Source organism: Bufo gargarizans, chromosome 1 (genome assembly GCF_014858855.1).
Source record: "Bufo gargarizans isolate SCDJY-AF-19 chromosome 1, ASM1485885v1, whole genome shotgun sequence".
NCBI classification, from domain to species: domain Eukaryota; kingdom Metazoa; phylum Chordata; class Amphibia; order Anura; family Bufonidae; genus Bufo; species Bufo gargarizans.
Window position 1 is genome coordinate 608,680,651 of NC_058080.1, and position 19,521 is coordinate 608,700,171.

Sequence of the window (19,521 nt, forward strand, 5' to 3'; positions counted from 1 at the left end):
TTTTATTTTTCTGTTGACATTGCTGTATGAGGGCTTGTCTTACTCTAAAGCCATAATTTAACCATTTCCAGACTGGGCCATTTCCCCCCTCCTGACCAAGCCGAATTTTGTGAATGTGACATGTGTCACTTTATGTGGTAATAACTAGAACGCTTTTACTTATCCAAACCCCTCCGTGATTGTACTTCGTTAGTGGCAAGTCTGCGTTCATATGTTTTACCTTTATTTTAAAAAAATCCAAAATTTACAATTAACCATTTTCTAAATTTGAATCTCTGCTTTTAAAACAGGTAGTGATACCTCCTAAGATAGTTATTAACATTGACCATGTGCCTACTTTATGTTGGCGTTATTTAGGTATTTTTTTTATTTTTAACTTTTTTTTTTAGACCTTTATAAGCAATTTTTAAAATTTAAGAAAATTTCCAGAATCAAACTTTAAAAGGGGAACCAGTTATCAACTTTATGCTGCCTTTAGTATGGACAGCATAAAGTAGAGACAGGCGAGTTGATTTCAGCGGTCTGTGATTTAAAAAAAGTTAAAACTAAGTGGTTGCCGAGAACCAACATCACAATCATTGTAGACTGGGCCTGGAAAAGTGTCACGGCCACCTGAGAAGAGTCATGGTTCTTCACTACTTCCTGCTCTCCTGCCCACCTGCTGATGACTGAGTCTTCTACCTAGTTTTCTCCCTTTCTCTCTAGGAGAGATCTGCCAATCATCAGCAGATGGGCAGAGAGTGCAGGAGATTATGAATAACCAGGACTTCTCAGGTAGACTGGACTCTTTTCCAGGCCTGGGCTCCAATGATTATGATGCTGGTTCTCTGCAACCACTTTTAGCTCATGAGTGACAGACCGCTGACATCAGCATTTCTGTCACTAATTGATGCTGCCCTCAGTGAGGTCAGTATAAAGTTGATGACAGGTTCCCTTTAAAGACTAGGGAGGAGTGACTACTTCAGATGAAACATCCAAAGTTGATCCGTATAAAACTTCGTTAGAATACTGTACAGCACGGGAGCGCCATAAAGTATGTATTGGCTCCAATGAGCAGAAGTTACTACTTTGTGAAATCTCGCAAGAATTTGGGTAGGGCTGCAGTAAACAATTATTTTAGTAATCGAGTATTCTATCGATTATTTTTTACGATTAATCGAGTAATCTAATAAGAAAAAAATAGACGGTTTTCCTTTATAAAAACTCAGACCCCTGCCATCAGTCCCCAACACCCTTTGTTCCCCACTGTGCGATCAGCCCAATTGCATCAGCTCTGCCCCCCATTGTGCCATCAGCTCTGCCCCCCATTGTGCCATCAGCTCTGCCCCCCATTGTGCCATCAGCTCTGCCCCCCATTGTGCCATCAGCTCTGCTGCCATGCTCCTCCTGACACCCGGATTGCACAGCGTCACTGGTTTCTATGACGCTGTGCACTCCAGGCGCCTGGCCTTAGTTGCGCCCCACCCCCTCGGTTTCACCAACTTACCTTTCCAGCAGGGGCGCTGCCGACACTCCATCGTTCTGCGCTGCTCTGCTCCTGACGTCACGCAGTGCATCAGGTCGCGGCGTGCGTATGTCAGGAGGTCAGAGCAGCGCGGGACCATGGACGTACTGTGGAGTGTCCGGAGGCCGCCTGCTGGAAAGGTGAGTATTCCAAGCGCAGCGGGAGACCACGGAGCGGGAGTAATAGCAAGCGCTTCACTCCCGCTCCGTGGTCACATGACACAAACGAATCTTCGATGCAAAAAATTTGCATCGAGGATTTTTTTGTGTCGAATTACTCGCGTAATCGTTTCAGCCCTAATTTTGGGTAACAAAAATGTATTTCTACTGTAACAAAAAAGAAAAGAAAATTATAATGAATTACCGAACTCTGGTTCAGTTCTAAGTGGTAACACACACTACAAGCAGCTCAGCACATTCTGAGAGGTATACAAGTTGTTTTTTTCACTTTTTTTAACAATAAATTTTAGCTTGCCTTCAGGAACATGACCATACAATCACTGGATCCTACAGGCTTAGGGTCCATTCACACGTCCGTTGTTTCTTTCCTGATCTGTTCCGTTTTTTGCGGAACAGATCTGGACCCATTAATTTTCAATGGGTCCTGAAAAAAAAATAAAAAAAACAAAAAAAACAGACATTGTGCTGTCCGATTTTTTTCAGGACCCATTGAAAATGAATGGGTCCAGATCTGTTCCGCAAAAAACGGAACAGATCAGGAAAGAAACAACGGACGTGTGAATGGACCCTTAATGGCAGGACTGGGAGAGTTCACAAAGCTCCAGGCTGCTATAGTAACCAAACAGCTCCCGCAATCTTTCAGCCCTCTAAATGACCAGATGCCATTGTTGCAGTTGACCAAGAAATCTGAGGGATTAAATGTCTGATCAGAGTCGCATCTGATCACGGACACTGCCGCGTGATATCTGCCGAGAGGGGGGGGGGGGGGGGACAACTGTCTATAGCACCAGCTCAGCTATCAGCTACTGCGCCAGCTCCTGAATGACAGGTGAGCTGAAAGCTGAACTTACTACGATCCGATTTCCTGAGAATAGGCATCAATATCCTATATCCCTGAAAACCACTTTAAGCCCCATCTGCCCTAGAATACTAGGGATGATGACATTAACTCTTACTGTCAGACCACCACAGGCGCTGATAATCATTGCTTTATACACCAGGAGTGCTTAACCTTTTCCCTGCCGAACAGGTCTCTCATGCAGCCTTGCAGTGTGGCACTTCGGTAGTCAAGGATGTAACTCATAAGTCCTTGCTACTGATGGCTGTATCTCAGCCTGTGTGGCAGCTAGAAATATCAGCAAGAGATTGCTTTAAAAGGGACACTGACAGGCCCAATAAGCATATTTAGGTATACATATAACAGTACAGGTCTTATCAAGTGAATTAAAATCATCTAAGTATCCCCCCTGTCCACCTTATAAATACCGAAAAATAAAGTTTTATAACCTGCTTGTCTCGTCTCCAATCTGCCCAAGGGGCGGCGTTTCATCTCAGATTGCGCCCAGCCAGCCGCTCCCAACTGCCGTTCTGAAGCCCCGCCCAGCTCATCAATAGTCACTTCGCTGGGCGGCGGCTACAACTCTCCCCGACTCAATATCCTGCGCATGGCCAATTCAATCCTCTGGGCACGTCCTCCGTCTAATCTTCAGCGCATGCGCCCGGCCGGCGTCACATCGCGCCTGCGTACAGACAGTCTGCGTCTTAGAGGCTGCTGCAGCCTCTGCTTTATGCGCCGGGCACTTGAGTCGGGGAGAGTTGTACCCGCCGCCCAGCGAAGTGAGTATTGATGAGCTGGGCGGGGCTTCAGAACTGGCTGGGCGCAATCTGAGATGAAACGCCGCCCCTTGGGCAGATTGGAGACGAGACAAGCAGGTTATAAAACTTTATTTTTCTGTATTTATAAGGTGGACAGGGGGGATACTTAGATGATTTTAATACACTTGATAAGACCTGTACTGTCATATATATACCTAAATATGCTTATTGGGCCTGTCAGTGTCCCTTTAAAGGTTATGTACACCCTTAGGGGCATTTTTTTTTTATTGCATTGCACTTATTTTGAGCAAAAGTTTATATCTTTAATAAAGACCAATTAAAGAAGACTCCTTTGTGTACATAGCAGAGATGTGAGATGCTGTAGCGACAGCCTGTGGATTTTTTTATCTTTTCCGTTTTCTCTGCTCTGACATTATAAACACGCATTATAGCTCAATCCTCATCTTACTTACAAGAATGTGGCTTAACTGTTTGGCCGAATGCGCACAGCAGTGTTTCACGGCCGTGAGCGGTCCGTGGAACCACGGGATGGATTCCTGCTGAGAGCAGGAGCGCACGGCGTCATTGGTTGCTATGGCGCCGTGCGCTTCCTGCTGCCGCAATACAGTGATACACTGGTATGATCTATAACAGTGTATTACTGTACTGCGGCGGGCAGCAGGAAGCGCACAGCGTCACAGCAACCAATGAAGCCAGTGCGCTCCTGCTGTCAGCAGAAATCCAGGCCGCGGTTCCACGGACCGCTCACGGCCGTGTGCATTCAGCCTTTATGTGAAAGTACCAGTCAGTTAGGAAAACAGTTATCCCTTTGACAGAATAGCTCAATATTTTTAATAAAGGCCAATTGGAAATTATTTTTAGCCAAAAATGAGTAAAATACAATCAAACAAAAATTGCCTCCAAAGGCATACATAAAGCAAAGACGCCCCATGGTACATTGGGAGTTACAGCCCTCAAAAAGGGGGACCAAGCGAGTTGCATGCAGCTGTCATTCTTGACCCAGTTTCTAAAGGCTTTATCTCCCGAAGTAGATCGGCTAGAGCAGCTTCATGCCTTATTCACACAGTGGTCAGTGATTTCCATCAGTGATTGTGAGCCAAAACTAACCTTCGCTCTAAACACAGAACAGGTGCAGATCTTTCCCTTATACCTTATGTCTGTGGAGGCTCCAATCCTGGTTTTGGCTCACAATCAATCACTGACGTGTGAATGAGGCTTAAATTGTCAGCTTTAAAACAAGGCTGACATCTCTAGCTGCTACACCGCTCGAGATATTCCAGGATAAAGCAATCCTCTTATTTAATCGGCTCTGAACGCAGCCAGAGTGGAGGACACAGCGATCAGTGGCTGACAGACTGCAGGAGGGCAACATGGACTTCTGTGCAGGTTACCAACCCCCCCTTCAATCAGAGCAAACTTGCTTTCTGATTGCCACATATAGGGGAGGGAAATTCCCAATACAAAATTCCCATGCAAACGTTGGTTAGTGCATTTCTGCATCCCGAGTGTCGCATGTAAGAACACCTCGTTTATTTGCAGTCATATGACCACTGTTTGACGGTGGTTGTGTATTTTAGGTTATATTTTTATACATCAGAGGGAGATTTAGCAAAACTGGTTCAGTGGCTCATAGCAACCAATCACATTCCACCTTTTGTCAGAGCTCCTTAGAAAAATAAAAGGCTCTAATTGGTTGCTATGGGCAACTAAGCTAGTTTCGCGTTCTCAGAAAATGTAGACTTTTGCAACATGGCAGCTGCTTTCCATATTTAGCATACTTTTTTTTAACACACGTAGCGGATGAAGAGAGAGACAGACTCATGGTATATTTGAGACTTGTACACCTTAAAGGGGTCGGGCAGCGATTTATATTGACCTACTGACACCCTCCAGTCAGCTGTTTAAAGAGGAGGAGGCACTCCATGCGAGCACTGCTTCCAGACCACGTCGTCGTATCGTAACTACGAGCACTTGAATTGAGCAAGTACTTGTATTAGGGCTCATGCGTATTTGTCCATTGCGTATTTTTGCAGTCCGTATGCAGAACCATTCACTTCACTGGGGCCCCAAAAAGCATTACTGCCCGCATTACGGACAAGCTTTATCTATTAGGCCAGAACCTGCTTATTGGGATCCGCAATATGCAGACTACAAGACATCCAATGGTCCTGTGCATGAGCCCTATACACCGAACCTCTGACACAGGCGGGGTAATCAACAGAAATTAGCGCTTGCATGGAGCGCCACCTCCTTGTCAAACACCTGACCGGCAGGTGCCGGGTGTCAATGACGCAGATCAAGTATTGAGTACCTATCCTGAGGTAGGTGTACATTTGTGTGTAAACTTCCGCTTGGATTTGAGCTTTTACCCGAAGGTGGACATGGTCGTCATCAGTCCAGCAAGGCAAATCCCACCATTGGGTTGTCTGCTTTCAGGAATCAACTTTAAAGGACTAATCCCTGTATTTTACAGGTTTTTACTTTTTAAAAATCTCCAGATTGTTGCTCTTTCCAGTTCTGATGTATGTGCAGGTAAACTTAGGCCTAGGCGGTATGTCTGAACGTTCCAGAGGTGTGGACCATATAGCCTTCTGCTCGGGTTACACTTTTACCCACTAATAACTTATGAAAAATTACATTTTGACACAAAATTACACAAAGGTATCTGTATTATATAAGAAGTGCTGAGAGGCGTTTTGACAATATTATGGGTGTCTTTCAGAAAATAAGAGTGATTTATTGGGGTTATCCAATAAATCAAACCCTATAATGACCCCCTCCCCCCATATACATTATACTTACCTGCTCCCCAGAAGCCACGTCAGTCCTGATCCCTGCACGGTCGCCCCTGCAACTCCCCATCGCTTGGACCAAAAACATCCGGTTACGGGAGGAGCAGCCAATAGCAGGCCATGACGGGGACGAGCCGTCCTAGCATTGCGGGTGACACAGCGGCGGCCGTGCAGGGATCTGGAGCAACACAGGTTCCACGGAGCAGGTAAGTATAATGTATACGAGGGGGGAGAGGGGTCATATTTTGTTTGTACATGCCAAAACTTAAAATTGGCCTGGCTACCAAAGGTGTAAAATGACCTAACAACCCAGGCAGCGGAAGGGTTAAACTCCCCTCCAGCCTTAGACCACCAGGGAGGCTGATATGATGTACAGTGCTATGCCATGCCCCCATTTTCATACACCCAGTAGCTTCCGTTCTATACAGCCATGGTGGACCTCACAGACTGCATGCAGTCAAAGCTACGCCTGACATACTGTAAAACAAGTGTGAACAGAGGCTTACAGACGTCCTGACACTATAGCAGCTGTGCCCTGTCACCTACTGGCACACACCTAACCGGTCAAAGGTCCATACACTGATAACAGCTGTAATCTAGGACAGATACGTGATCAGCACTTCAGAGAGGCGGCTATCACCCCTGCCACAGTAACTCCAGGTGAGCTGGCACTGTGCCCTGGCCACCTTTGTAGTTTGGTCTTGGGATCAGCCAATCACCTGCACCGATAACCAGCAGTCACCGTGCCCTTTACCCCCAGTACCTCTAACACAGCCAGGGACGACAACTGGCCAGAAAACTTATGGACAGTCCTGTGTCTGGAGGGGGGAGGGAATATAAATCTATATTCTAGCTGGCAGCCCTGCACACAAGCCTCCCCGAACTACCTGCAAGTCCTAATCAGGGGTCTGTCACGTCAGACTACAACTCCCAGCATGCGCTGTCTGTCAGACCATGCTGAGAGCTGTAGATCCAAAGTTCACACACCAGGGCAGGTAAATGACGAGTGAAGCTGCACTAGCAAACGCAACAAAGCCCAACTATCTGTAAAGAGTCCGATCCACAGCCCCCAGCAGCGCTCACCTCCCCCCGCTCCAGTCACCAGCACCACTCGGCCATCAAAGCGCAAAGGAGAAGCCATCGTGTCTGCAGAAGCCTCAGGTGAGCGAGCGCCAGGCACCGGGACACAAGAGCCGAAGCACTGCGTACCAAGCCTCAATCTGACAGGAGGGGCGGGGCACAGAGAGCCTTCCTTTATATGGTTGGCTAGCTGGTATGTGGGCGTGTCCAAGTGTAACCAGGAAGTAGCGCTGTAACCTTTTCTTGCCAGGTGATGACTGATTTGGTTCTTCAGGTCTCCTGCACATAGAATGTATTTTGTTTCCATGTCCGTTCCATATTTTTTTTTGAGGACACGATGCGGACCCATTTCATTTCAATGGGTCCGCGAATGGACAGCACACCGTGTGCTGTCCGCATCAGTATGTCCGTTCTGCAGCCCCGCAAAACAAATAGAACATGTCCTATTCTTGTCCGTTTTAGGCCTCATGCACACGACCGTTGTGTGTTTTGCGGTCCGCAAATTGCAGATCCACAAATCACGGATGGCGTCCGTGTGCCTTCCGCAATTTGCGGAACGGCACGGATAGCCATTGATATAACTGCCTATTCTTGTCTGCAAAATGGACAAGAATAGGACATGTTATATTTTTTGGCGGACCACGGAATGAAGCAACGGATGAGGACAGCGCACGGAGTGCTGTCCGCATATTTTGCGGCCCCATTGAAGTGAATGGGTCCACATCAAAGCCACAAAAACTGTGGCTCAGATGCGGACCAAAACAACGGTCGTGTGCATGAAGCCTTAGGCATTGTTACAATTGATCCGCCAAAAAACGGATGGCAAAACACATACGGTCGTGTGCATGTAGCCTAAGGGTCCATTCACACATCCATAGTGCATTGCGGATCCGCAATACACCCGGCCGGCAACCCCAAAGAACTGCCTATTCTTGTCCACAATTGCTATTTTTTTCAGGAGCTGTGAACCGGAAGATCGTCAACGCGCTCCGGAAATGCGGACAGCATACTGTGTGCTGTCTGCATCGATTCCTGCCCTATAGAGAATGAATGGGTCTGCACCCGTTCCGCAATTTGCAGAACAGATGTGGACCCATTATTACGCACTTTTGAATGGAGTCTAAGGCTCCTTGCAGACCAGCGTCCCTCCCGCAGCGAGTCCGCATCGCAGCTCCCGGTCTGACCTCCCAGCGCTGCATTATATTGATTTATGATGCTATGTAACCCTTAGAGGTCTGGAATGTGACATAATACTGCCAGTGTTAGCCAATACATTCCAGAACTGTAAGGGTTACATAGCACACGGAGTGCTGTCCGCATCTTTTGCAGTCCCATTGAAGTGAATGGGTCCGCATCCGAGCCGCCAAAACAGTGGCTCGGATGCAGACCAAAACAACAGCCGTGTGCATGAGGCCTTAACCTGAGGGGTTTTTATAGAGCAGGTCGTTATGGACATGCCAATAGCTAAGGCTACTTTCACACTCGCGTTTGGTGCGGATCCGTCATGGATCTGCACAGACGGATCCGTTCAGATAATACAACCGTCTACATCCGTTCAGAACGGATCCGTTTGGTGCTGATCCGTTTGTGTATTGCGGATCCGCAATCCGTTCAGAACGTATCAGTCTTGAACACCATTGAAAGTCAATGGAGGACGGATCCGTTTTCTATTGTGTCAGTGAAAACGGATCCGACCCTATTGACTTATATTGTGTGTCAGAACGGATCCGTTTGGCTCATTTTCGTCAAGCAGCGTTTTGGTGTTTGCCTCCAAAGTGGAATGGAGACGGAACGGAGGCAAACTGATGATTCTTCTATCTTCATTCAGCAGGACCTGCGCTGACGTCACTGCGCTGACCACGTGGTGAGCGCGATCACGTCATCAAAGGTCCTTTTGCAGGTCCTGAAAGAAGAAGACAGACATGTCGGCTGCGTGAACAAGAGGATGAGGCGAGTTCATTTTTTATTTTATTTAACCCTTCAAGCCACATTGTACTATGCATTCTGTATTCGGAATGCTATTGTTTTCCCTTATAACCATGTTATGTTATAAGGGAAAATAATACAGTAAATTGACTTTGATCAATTTACCTACATCATCGAGCAACCATGCGTGAAAATCACATTGCATCCGCACTTGCTTGCGATTTTCACGCATCCCCATTCATTTTTATGGGGCCTGCGTTGTGTGAAAAACGCACAATATAGAGCATGCTGCGATTTTCCCACAACGCACAAGTGATGCATGAAAATCACCACTCATCTGAACAGCCCCATTGAAGTGAATGGGTCCGGATTCAGTGCGGGTGAAATGCGTTCACCTCACGCAGTGCACCTGTGCGGAATTCTCGCCCGTGTGAAAGGGGCCTAACAGGTTGCCTAGGAGACCCAGCTTAAGACTGGATCTCTTCTGCACCCATAAAAGGCAGGTCCCGATGCCGTGCAAGGCATTGGGCAGCCTCTGCACTGCAGCATCGGGCTGCCTTGTCACACATCGGGTCCCCGTCACAGCAGCGCGGGGACCCGATGCGCTCCTTCACCCGCCGCACACCACTTCTAGGTCGCGGTCAGCGCTGACCGCGGCATAGAAGGGGTTAATCCGCCGGCATCTCTGTAAACAGCAGGGGCCAGGCTACCAGGGACTGCCGGACCCCTGCAGTGATCGGGCGGGCGCAGCTCCTGCACCCACCCGATCAGCCCGACGTGCATGTACGGCGGAATGCGTTCTGGCAATGCATCCCCCGCAGTACATGCACAGTGTTTTGCGTTAAGGGGTTAAACTGCAGAATACAGCACAGAGTTTTACCTGGTGTGTTAATCTTCAGTTATTAGCTCCAGATCTAGTGAGGATCATGTGATCCTGAGGCTTCCATCAGTCCCTCTAGATTACTAAATAACACTTGATACCCTGTGCAGCCCCCGCCGCAGGCTCCTCTGTTCATCACTATGCATGAGTCTTGCATCTTAATCACTGCGGATGCCCTCAGGCTGGAACCCATGACATCTTCAGCCCCTTACTGTTCTAACCTCAGGGCGGCTGGCACTTCCAGACATGGTAAATTTACTTCTCACTGCATGGCTTTCAGTATTTATTCTCATAGTAGTACTCTTGTATAGCAGCATGTACGAGTTATCGACCTGAATATGAAGACAAAGGGGGTCATTTACTTACAGAATTACCTCTAAATTAGGCGTATTTCTGGCGCAGGTTGTTTGTGCCGCAATCTGTGACTTTTCCCCGTTCACGCCAGGTCTAAAAGGTGGGAGTGGTGTGGAAAGGGGACGGGCGAGCAGACCCGTCTCATTCATCATTTTCTATGCCTGTTTAAGGGCTCATGACCACAGACGTGTGCCGGCTGTTGCCATATTGCGGCCCGCATACGCCGTGTCCATAATACACGGGCACCGTCCGTGTGCAACACGGATCTCAGACCCATTCACTTGAATGGGTCCGCAATCCGGGAGATGCGGAACAGAGGCACGGATCGGAAGCCCACGGAAGCACTACAGAGTGCTTCCGTGGGTTTACTGTACGTGCCTCCGCACTGCAAAAAAGCAGTGCACTACTTTTTTTGCAGTGCGGACGGATCACGAACCCATTCAAGTTGAATAAGTCTGGATCTGTCTGCGGCAGCCACACGGATGTTGCTGTGCATTGGGGACCGCAAATTGCGGTCCCCAATGCATGGAACGGCCACCACGCGGTCGTGTGCATGAGTCCTTAGAAGTAGAAAATGGTCTAAATCTACACCAGCAAGGGAGCCGACATAGATTAAGGCTACATGCACACAGCCGTTGTTTTGGTCCGTATCCGAGCTGCAGTTTTGGCGGCTCAGATGCGGACCCATTCACTTCAATGGGACCACAAAAGATGCGGACAGCACTCCGTGTGCTGTCCGCATCTGTTGCTCCGTTCCGTGGTCTGCAAAAAAAATATAACCTGTCCTATTCTTGTCCGCACTTTGCGGACAAGAATAGGCAGTTATATTAAAGGCTGTCCGTGCAATTTGCGGACCGCAAAACACACAACGGTCGTGTGCATATAGCCTAAGAAGCAGTGGCTGTCTTCCTGGAGCCATGACTTTTTTATTTTTCCGTTCACATATCGATATAAGGCCTCATGCACACGACAGTTGTTTTTCTCGGTCCGCAAAATGGGGTTCCGTTGTTCCGTGATCCGTGTCCGTTTTTGTTTCCGTGTGTCTTCCTTTATTTTTGGAGGATCTCCAGACATGAAGGAAAGTAAAAAAAAAGTCAAGTTTTTTCACGGGCCTATTGACTTGAATGGGTCCGCTAACCGTTTTCCTTGAAAAAAATAGGACAGGTTATATTTTTTTGACGGACTGAAACCACGGATCACGGACGCGGATGACAAACTGTGCATTAGCCGAGTTTTCAACGGACCAATTGAAAGTCAATGGGTCCGCAGAAAATCACGAAAAACGGAACAACGGACACGGAATGAAACAATGGTCGTGTGCATGAGGCCTACCTAAGGCTTGTTTTTTGTAGGACAAGTTGTACTTTCTAATGCCACCATTTAATATGGCATAGGCCTCATGCATCCGCGTCCGTTCCGTCATTTTTCACAGTTTAGCGGAGGTCCCATTCATTTCTATGGAGCTGTGAAAAAAAACTGATAGTCCTCAGTTTTTTCTCTGCGTCCGTGATTCCAGTCCGTCAAAAAAATATAACCTGTCCTATTCATGTCAATGGAAAACGGAGGACGGACCCATTCAAGTCAAGTAAAAAAAAATGGATGCACAACTGGTATGTCATCCGTGTCCACGTCCATTTTTTTTCTACAAGACCTTGGTGCAATAAAAATTACACTTTTTATTAACCTTCCTTTTTTTTTCCCCTGACAGACAAAAAAAAAGGAAAACTAATATTAACCGGACAGAATTAATAAAAAAAAAACGACCCACAAGGAGCCACAAATGTCGCCAAAAACTGAATGTGACTTCCGCATATATGAAAATCAAAAAAGCTTTATTCTAAATATACATGTACAATACATACATACATAATGATAAAAAAGGCAGCACAAAGGCGGGACACACGGATGAGGAACAGGATCCAAGGAGAGGCCGGGAGATCAGCACACCAAAGAACAGGGGAAAAGCATGAAAGCTAGAAAACCACACCAAAAGAACTCATGGCGACAAAGCCCCAGACAAGATACAATGGAGGCCTTTTTTTAATCATTATGTATGTATGTATTGTATATTTATAATAAAGCTTTTTTGATTTTAATATATGCGGAAGTCACGTTCATTTTTTGGCGACAAAAAAAAAAGGAAGACACAAGGAAACACAACTGAAGCAAAATCGGACAAATCACTGACCGTGAAAAAACACTGTTCTGTGCATGAGGCCATACAATGTAGTGGGAAGCGGGGAAAAATGTCCAAATAGGGTGGAATTGGGAAAAAAAAAAGCAATTCCTCCACAGTTTTATAGGTTTTGTCCTTACGGCGTTCCCCTTCTGGCAAAACTGACTTGTGCCCTTCATTCTCTGGGTCACTACGATTACGACAATACCACATATGTATAGGTTTTATATGTCTAAATAATGTAAAAATACATTAAAACTTTAAAATCACCATATGTGACATTTTATTAAAATTTTTGGGGATAAGAGAAGCGATGAAAAAGTGATGAATCAGCCATTTTTTCTTTACTTTTTTTAAATATTTTTGTAGTCTAGGAGGCTACAATGTTCAGTACTTAGTTTTTTATAGATTATTTCTATACACCCATAGAGTGTATAGTATTACATAAATTGCTGATTTCCTATGTTGGCCTGCCACCTGAGAGACCCGGCACAGGGAAGCAGGTATTTTTGACCCTTTAAATGCCGTGATCACACTTGATCACGGCACCTAAAGGCTGTAATGACCGCTATCTGCATTATTGCCAGTCACGGTCATTAGTCGCGGGCATCTGCTCTTTGAAACAGCAGAGACCTTCCCGCTATTGTGCTTGCTGCATGCGTGAGCAGGCTCCATGTTTAACCCCTTCACGCATTATCACATACATTTACGTGATTATGTGTGAGGAGATGTATGGAGCGGGCCTCTGCAGTGGGCCAGCTCCATACATGGCGGGTGCTGGCTGTATCATACAGCTGACACCCACCCGCAATCGCGCCACCCCCGTCATTTAATCCCTCAGGTGCCCCAATCAACATTGATCGCGGCACCTGTGAGTAAAGGCAGAGGGATGCAGCTCCCGCTACCTTCTGAACGGAGCCCCCGCAGTGATATCGCAATCCAGGCCTGCCATGGCTTTCTCCATACTGAGCTATGCATAGCTCAAAATGGAGAGTCATAAAAATCCTGTTGACCCTATTAGATCTCTATTAGGGCTCATGCACGTATTTTCTTTCCTTGTCCGTTACAGGTTTTTTTGCGGACCGTATGCAGAACCATTAATTCTAATGGGTCCTCTAAAAACCTGAAGTTACTCCGTGTGCATTCCATTTCCGTATGTCTGTTCCGCATAACAGACAAGGATAGGACTGTTCTATTCGGGACCAGCTTTTCCATTCCACAAAATCCAGAAAGCACATGGACATCATCCATATTTTTTGCCGATCCATTTTTTACAGACCGCAAAATACATACAGTCGTGTGCATTAGGGTGAATAGAAGAGGGGATCAAAAGATCCCATGCACTAGGCCCCTATGGGGCTAATAGTAAATAAAAAAGGTAAAAAATTAAATAAAAACAACAATATAAACACCCCCTTTCCCAATTTTACATATGAAAATACATAAACAATAAAATAAAAAACATATTTATTGCCGCGTCCGAAAATGTCTGAACTATTAACCCCTTCCCGACCAGCGCCGTAATATTACGGCACTGGCCGGGTCTTTAAAGATGGTGCCCGCTCCTGAGCGCTGCGGGCTCCATTGACGCTTGCTTCTTATAGCAGACACCCGCGGCTCATGTCTGCAACCGGCAGTAATGCCGATCGCGGACATTTACTTCCCTTTAGATGCACGCGCGCTTTCGGTGGTGCTCCGGCTCCCCTGTGTGGCGATCGGAGGAGCCGGAGTGTGTATGCAGCAACCCCTGTCTTTGTGAATGACAGGAGGCTGCTGCATAGTATTTCCTATGGAGCCCTTGCCTGTAATAGGCCCCTTTCACACGTGGGAGTTTTCCGCGCGGGTGCAATGTGTGACGTGAAGCGCATAGCACCCGCACTGAATCCTGACCCATTCATTTCAATGGGTCTGTGTACATGAGCGTTGTTTTTCACGCATCAGTTCTGCGTTGCGTGAAAATCGCAGCATATTCTATGTTCTGCGTTTTTTAAGCAGCCCTGGCCCCATAGAAGTAAATGGGGCTGCATGAAAAACGCATTGCAAGTCCGGGTACAATGCGTTTTTCACTGATAGTTGCTAACAGATGTTGTTTGTAAACCTTCAGTTTTTTATCACGTGCGTGAAAAACGCATCAAAACGCATTGCACCTGCGCGGAAAAAACTGAACAACTGAACGCAATCGCATACAAGACTGACTGAACTTGCTTGCAAAATAGTGCGAGTTTCACTGAACGCATCCGGACCTAATCCGTCACGTTCGTGTGAAAGAGGCCATAGGGATCCATAGGAAAGTAGTAACATCATCATATATTACAATGCTAGTGCATTGGAGTCTATGATAATAGCAATCAGGTGATTGGATGTTATAGTTCCCTATGGGAACTTTATAAAAGTTTTTAAAAAATATAACGTTTTTAAAAATAAAAAAACATAAAAATTCAAATCACCCCCCTTTTACCAAAATAAAAATAAAAGAACCAGAAAAAAAAAAATACACATCATGGCTGTTGCGATGTGCAAAAACGCCCATAGTATAAAAATATATTCCCCATACGGCAAACAGCAAAACTGGAAAAAGCGTCCAAATCGCTTCATTTTCTATAAAAAATTTTAATAAATAGTGATCAAAAAGTTATACACACCCCAGAATTGTATCAATGAAAAGTTCAGATCGCCCCGCAAAAAATGAGCCCCCATACAGCTCCGTACATATAATTACAAAAAAGTTATAGGGGTCAAAATATGACGACAAAAAAATAAAATATAATTTTTTTTATCACTATCAAAACGCAAGAGAAGCTATACATATAAGGTATCGCTGGATTTGTACTGACGTGTAAAATAAAAGTAACCGGTCAGTTTTATCGCACATCGAACGTCGTAAATAAAATAAAAAAATTAAAAACTGTGGTGGAATTGCTTTTTTTTTTGCAATTTCACCCCATTTAGAATTATTTTTTTCCGCTTCCCACTACATCATATGCAATATTAAATGGTGGCATTCTAAAGTACAACTTGTTCCGCAAAAAAAAAAAAAAAAAGCCCTCATATGGCTATGTGAACAGACAAAAAAGTTATGGCTCTGGGAAGGCAAGGAGCGTAAAACGAAAACGCCCCCCCAAAAAAAACTCTAGGGCTGAAAGGGTTAAAATATAAAAAAAATTCAAACAAGCCCCCGTACAGCTCTGTAGACCAAAATATGAAAAAGTTATGGCTGTCAGAATATGGCAACGCAAAGAAAATTTCGATTTTTGTTTTCAAAGGTTTTTATTTTCTTTAAAGTGGAAAAAAATACTAAAAAAATATACAAGTTTGATATCTCCGCATTCGAATTGGGCCGCTGAATAAGTACATCAGGTTATTTTTAGCGCACAGTGAATGGTGTGATGCCAAACACCCAAAAACCTTGGCAGATTTCTTTTTTTTTTTTCAATTTTACCACACAAATAATTTTTTTTCCCGTTTTGCAATACAAGACATGGTACATTAAATGGTAGCATTTAAAAAAAATGCATCTTGTCCTGAAAAAAAATAAGCCCTCATCTAGCTATGTGAACAAAAAATAAAAAAGTTACCGTTATTGGAACTTGGGGAGGAAAAATCCCAAATGCAAATAGTCCTGGTCTTTAAGGGGTTAAACGTCACTCCAACGCTGTACATGTACGATGCTGGTGGCGAAAGGGTTAACTTCCTCTACATAATAAATGCTATTTGCTGAAGTGAGACAACCCCTTTAAGAGCGCATTATGTAGCACAGGCAGTGTGTGGGTGGAGTGTGGCGCAGCTGGTGAATGCTCTTTTTATGAATACCAGATGGGAATGGCCATGGTATCTAATGGCACCCCACACCATGATACCTGGTATTGGTCCTGTGGGTCTCTGCCCTATGCATGATGGCAGTAGGTGCTCTCCAGCCCTCCTGCAAATTCTGATGCAGCCATCAATGGCAAGCAATAGTGTTCTGCTTTGGTACTAATGATGATACTAATTAAATGGCCAAACTAATTATTATATATTATATAATAGTAAAATATATGCCCAGCAAGTCATTGCTCAAAATCCTATATCATCATTTGCGTAAGCCCTAAGGCCTAGTTCACACTTCAGTGATTTCCATCAGTGATTTAAACCAAAACCTGTGTTTTTGACCTGGACCTGCTTTTGGCTGAAAATCATTGATGGAAATCACTAACCGGATGTGAACAGGCGGCAGGACGGATCCGACAGGCTGTTCACCCGCCGGAACAGCCTGCCGGAGTCCCCTAGGTCTACACGATAGGGCACAACTACACTGCAACATGTGTCGCGCAACAATTTTTATGATAGTCTATGGTGTCGCACTGCGACATGCTGCGACGCGACAGTCGCAGAAAAATCCATTTCAAATAGATTCTTTGCGACTGTCGCGTCGCAGCATGTCGCAGTGCGACACCATAGACTATCATTATAAAAATTGACGCACAACAAAAGTCGTCGTGTAGACCTAGCCTAAGGCCTCTTTCACACGAGTGTGACGGATTAGGTTCAGATGCGTTTAGTGAAACTCGCACCATTTTGCAAGCAAGGTCAGTCAGTTCTGTCTGCAATTGCATTCAGTTTTTTCCGCGCTGGTGCAATGCGTTTTAAAGCATTTTTCACGAGCGTGATAAAAAACGGAAGGTTTACAAACAACATCCCTAGCAACCATCATTGACAAAAAATGGCTGTTTTGGCATATTTGTTTTACAGAATTCACTGACCGGGTGGATCATGTGATATTGTTATAGAGCCAGTCGATACGGACGCGGTAATACCTAATATGTATACTTTTCTTTTTTTTTTCCTCTTTTTTTAATTAATTATAGGAAAAGAAGAATTTTTTTACTTGAAACTTTTCCCCCACAACTTTTGTACAATGCATTACAATACTTCTGTATTGTAATTAGTGTTGAGCGAACTTGTGTTTTAAGTTCGGCGTCTAAAGTTCGGGGTCAGGTAATCGAAGAATCGCGTTATGGATTCCGCTACCACGGACCATAACTTGGTCCATGGTAGTGGAATCCATAACGCAAATCTACGATAACCCGAACCCGAACTTTAGACGCCGAACTTAAAACACAAGTTCGCTCAACACTAATTGTAATGCATTGGCTGTAAGTGTATTACACAAATATTCGTATGAGAGCAGAATTAGGTGGCACTGCTATTGCATCCAGTGCTATACCCGACCATCCCCTCAGACCAATGCGCACAACACAGCAATGAATCTTCGGCAAGCAGTAACAGTGTGAGAGCAAAATCCAATGCAATATGAAGAGAAGAAACAAAGTATCTTGCGGCACTCACCGAAGTTGAAACAGTATAAAGCTTTACCCTAAGTTCACACCTGAGCGTATTACAGCCCGTTCCTACGCGCTGTAAAACGCTCAACAAGGAGAAACCAATGCTTCCCTATGGGAATGGTTCTCACCTGGGCGTTTTACAGCGCGTACGATCGCGCTGTAAAACGCCCGACGCCCCAAGAAGTACATGAGCTTCTTTGGGGCGTCTTGTCGCGCGTTCCCATACATAGACTTTCGGGATCGCGCAACAATGGGCGTTCGCTTGTCTCTGTATGCGCGATTGTAAACGCCAATCGCGCATACAGAGCGCTCCTTTCAGAACGCTCAGGTGTGAACCCAGTGTTATTCTTCCTCTTTTCAGGATACTTGTAAACGGGGTGCAGGGGCGGACAGCTAATTACAGTTGATCCGCGGCTATGGCCGTTTCGTGCACGATATCGCGCTTCTTCTGGCCGGTCAAACATCATCGCGCAAACTTGCGCTTTATAAAGACAACGCCCCGTAGCCATGACTGTCAATAACAGCTGAGCGCATAAATTAGTGACGTTAAAATCGCATACATGAAAAAGATTGTTACATACATATTCGTACTATATACTTAATTGTGCAGTAATGATGATACTGACATGTTCATATCATGCAATTAACTATGCGGTAATAATACTAATTCGCAATCTCTACTGGTTACTTAATGCCAGATATACAGCACAGATGGGCATAACTATCCAGGAGGGGATCCTCCTCATAAAGAGTCCACTATCTCACCAAAACCGAGCTCGACACAAATAGGTTTCATCATTTCATAATTCACATCTTAGAGGAACACGGACATGTCATTCCTATCGTTCAACCCCACTGCTCCGGCGCGTATGATCCACCTTGCCTCCCTCTGCAGGAGCAGCCGGTGTCGATCCCCTCCTCTAGGGATGGGTCGAACCTGTGCCACTCCTGCAAAGGAAAGGCAACGCGGATGACAACACTGTAAGGCTAGGTCTACATGACGACATTTGTCGCGCGACAGATAGGGCACAACTACACTGCAACATTTGTAGCGCAACAATTTGTTGCACCAATGTCGCGCAACAATTTTTTAGAATGTCAGTCTATGGTGTCGCACTGCAACATGCTGCGACTGCATGTCACAGCATGTCGCATGTTGCAGTGCGACACCATAGACTGCCATTATAAAAATTGTTGCGCGACATTGGTGCAACAAAATGTTGCGTGACAAATGTTGCGCCCTATCGTGTAGACGTAGCCTAATACACTTTCAGCCTTCCTGCCTGTGAGATCCAGGGGGCTGGATCTCACAGGCTCTCCCGGAAGGCAGCCATGATGCCTTCCCTGCCATTGGGTCCCCGTCACAGCAGCGCGGGGACCCGATGGGGAAGGAGAGGGAGCTCCCTCCCTCCACACACCCCACGGTCAGCGCTGACCACGGGATAGTGAGGGTTAATGCGCTGGCATCGGTGTTTTCAACGATGCCGGTGCATACAGCAGGTGTCCAGCTAATAGGAACAGATGGTCCCCTGCAGCTGATCAGGCGGGCACAGCTCCTGTACCCATCCGTTTAGCGCGCCGTAGTACTACAGCGCTGGTTGGGAAGTCACTTCTCGCAGCGCCGTACTATTACGCTGGGTTCACACCTGAGCGTTTTACAGCGCGTTCCTACGCGCTGTAAAACGCACAACA

At 45.8% G+C, this 19,521-nt stretch overlaps 1 protein-coding gene across 1 annotated transcript in view; it reads right to left on the reverse strand.

Annotated features, from left to right (window-relative positions):
* The window catches only part of HSD17B4 (hydroxysteroid 17-beta dehydrogenase 4), a 242,657-nt gene extending 235,344 nt beyond the window's left edge, over positions 1–7,313 (reverse strand). Inside the window, exon 1 of the mRNA XM_044275890.1 lies at positions 7,176–7,313. Coding sequence (XP_044131825.1) covers positions 7,176–7,233 — 58 coding nt within the window. The 5' untranslated portion in view covers positions 7,234–7,313. The remainder of the gene's footprint in view (positions 1–7,175) is intronic.
* Positions 7,314–19,521: the final 12,208 nt, after the last annotated feature.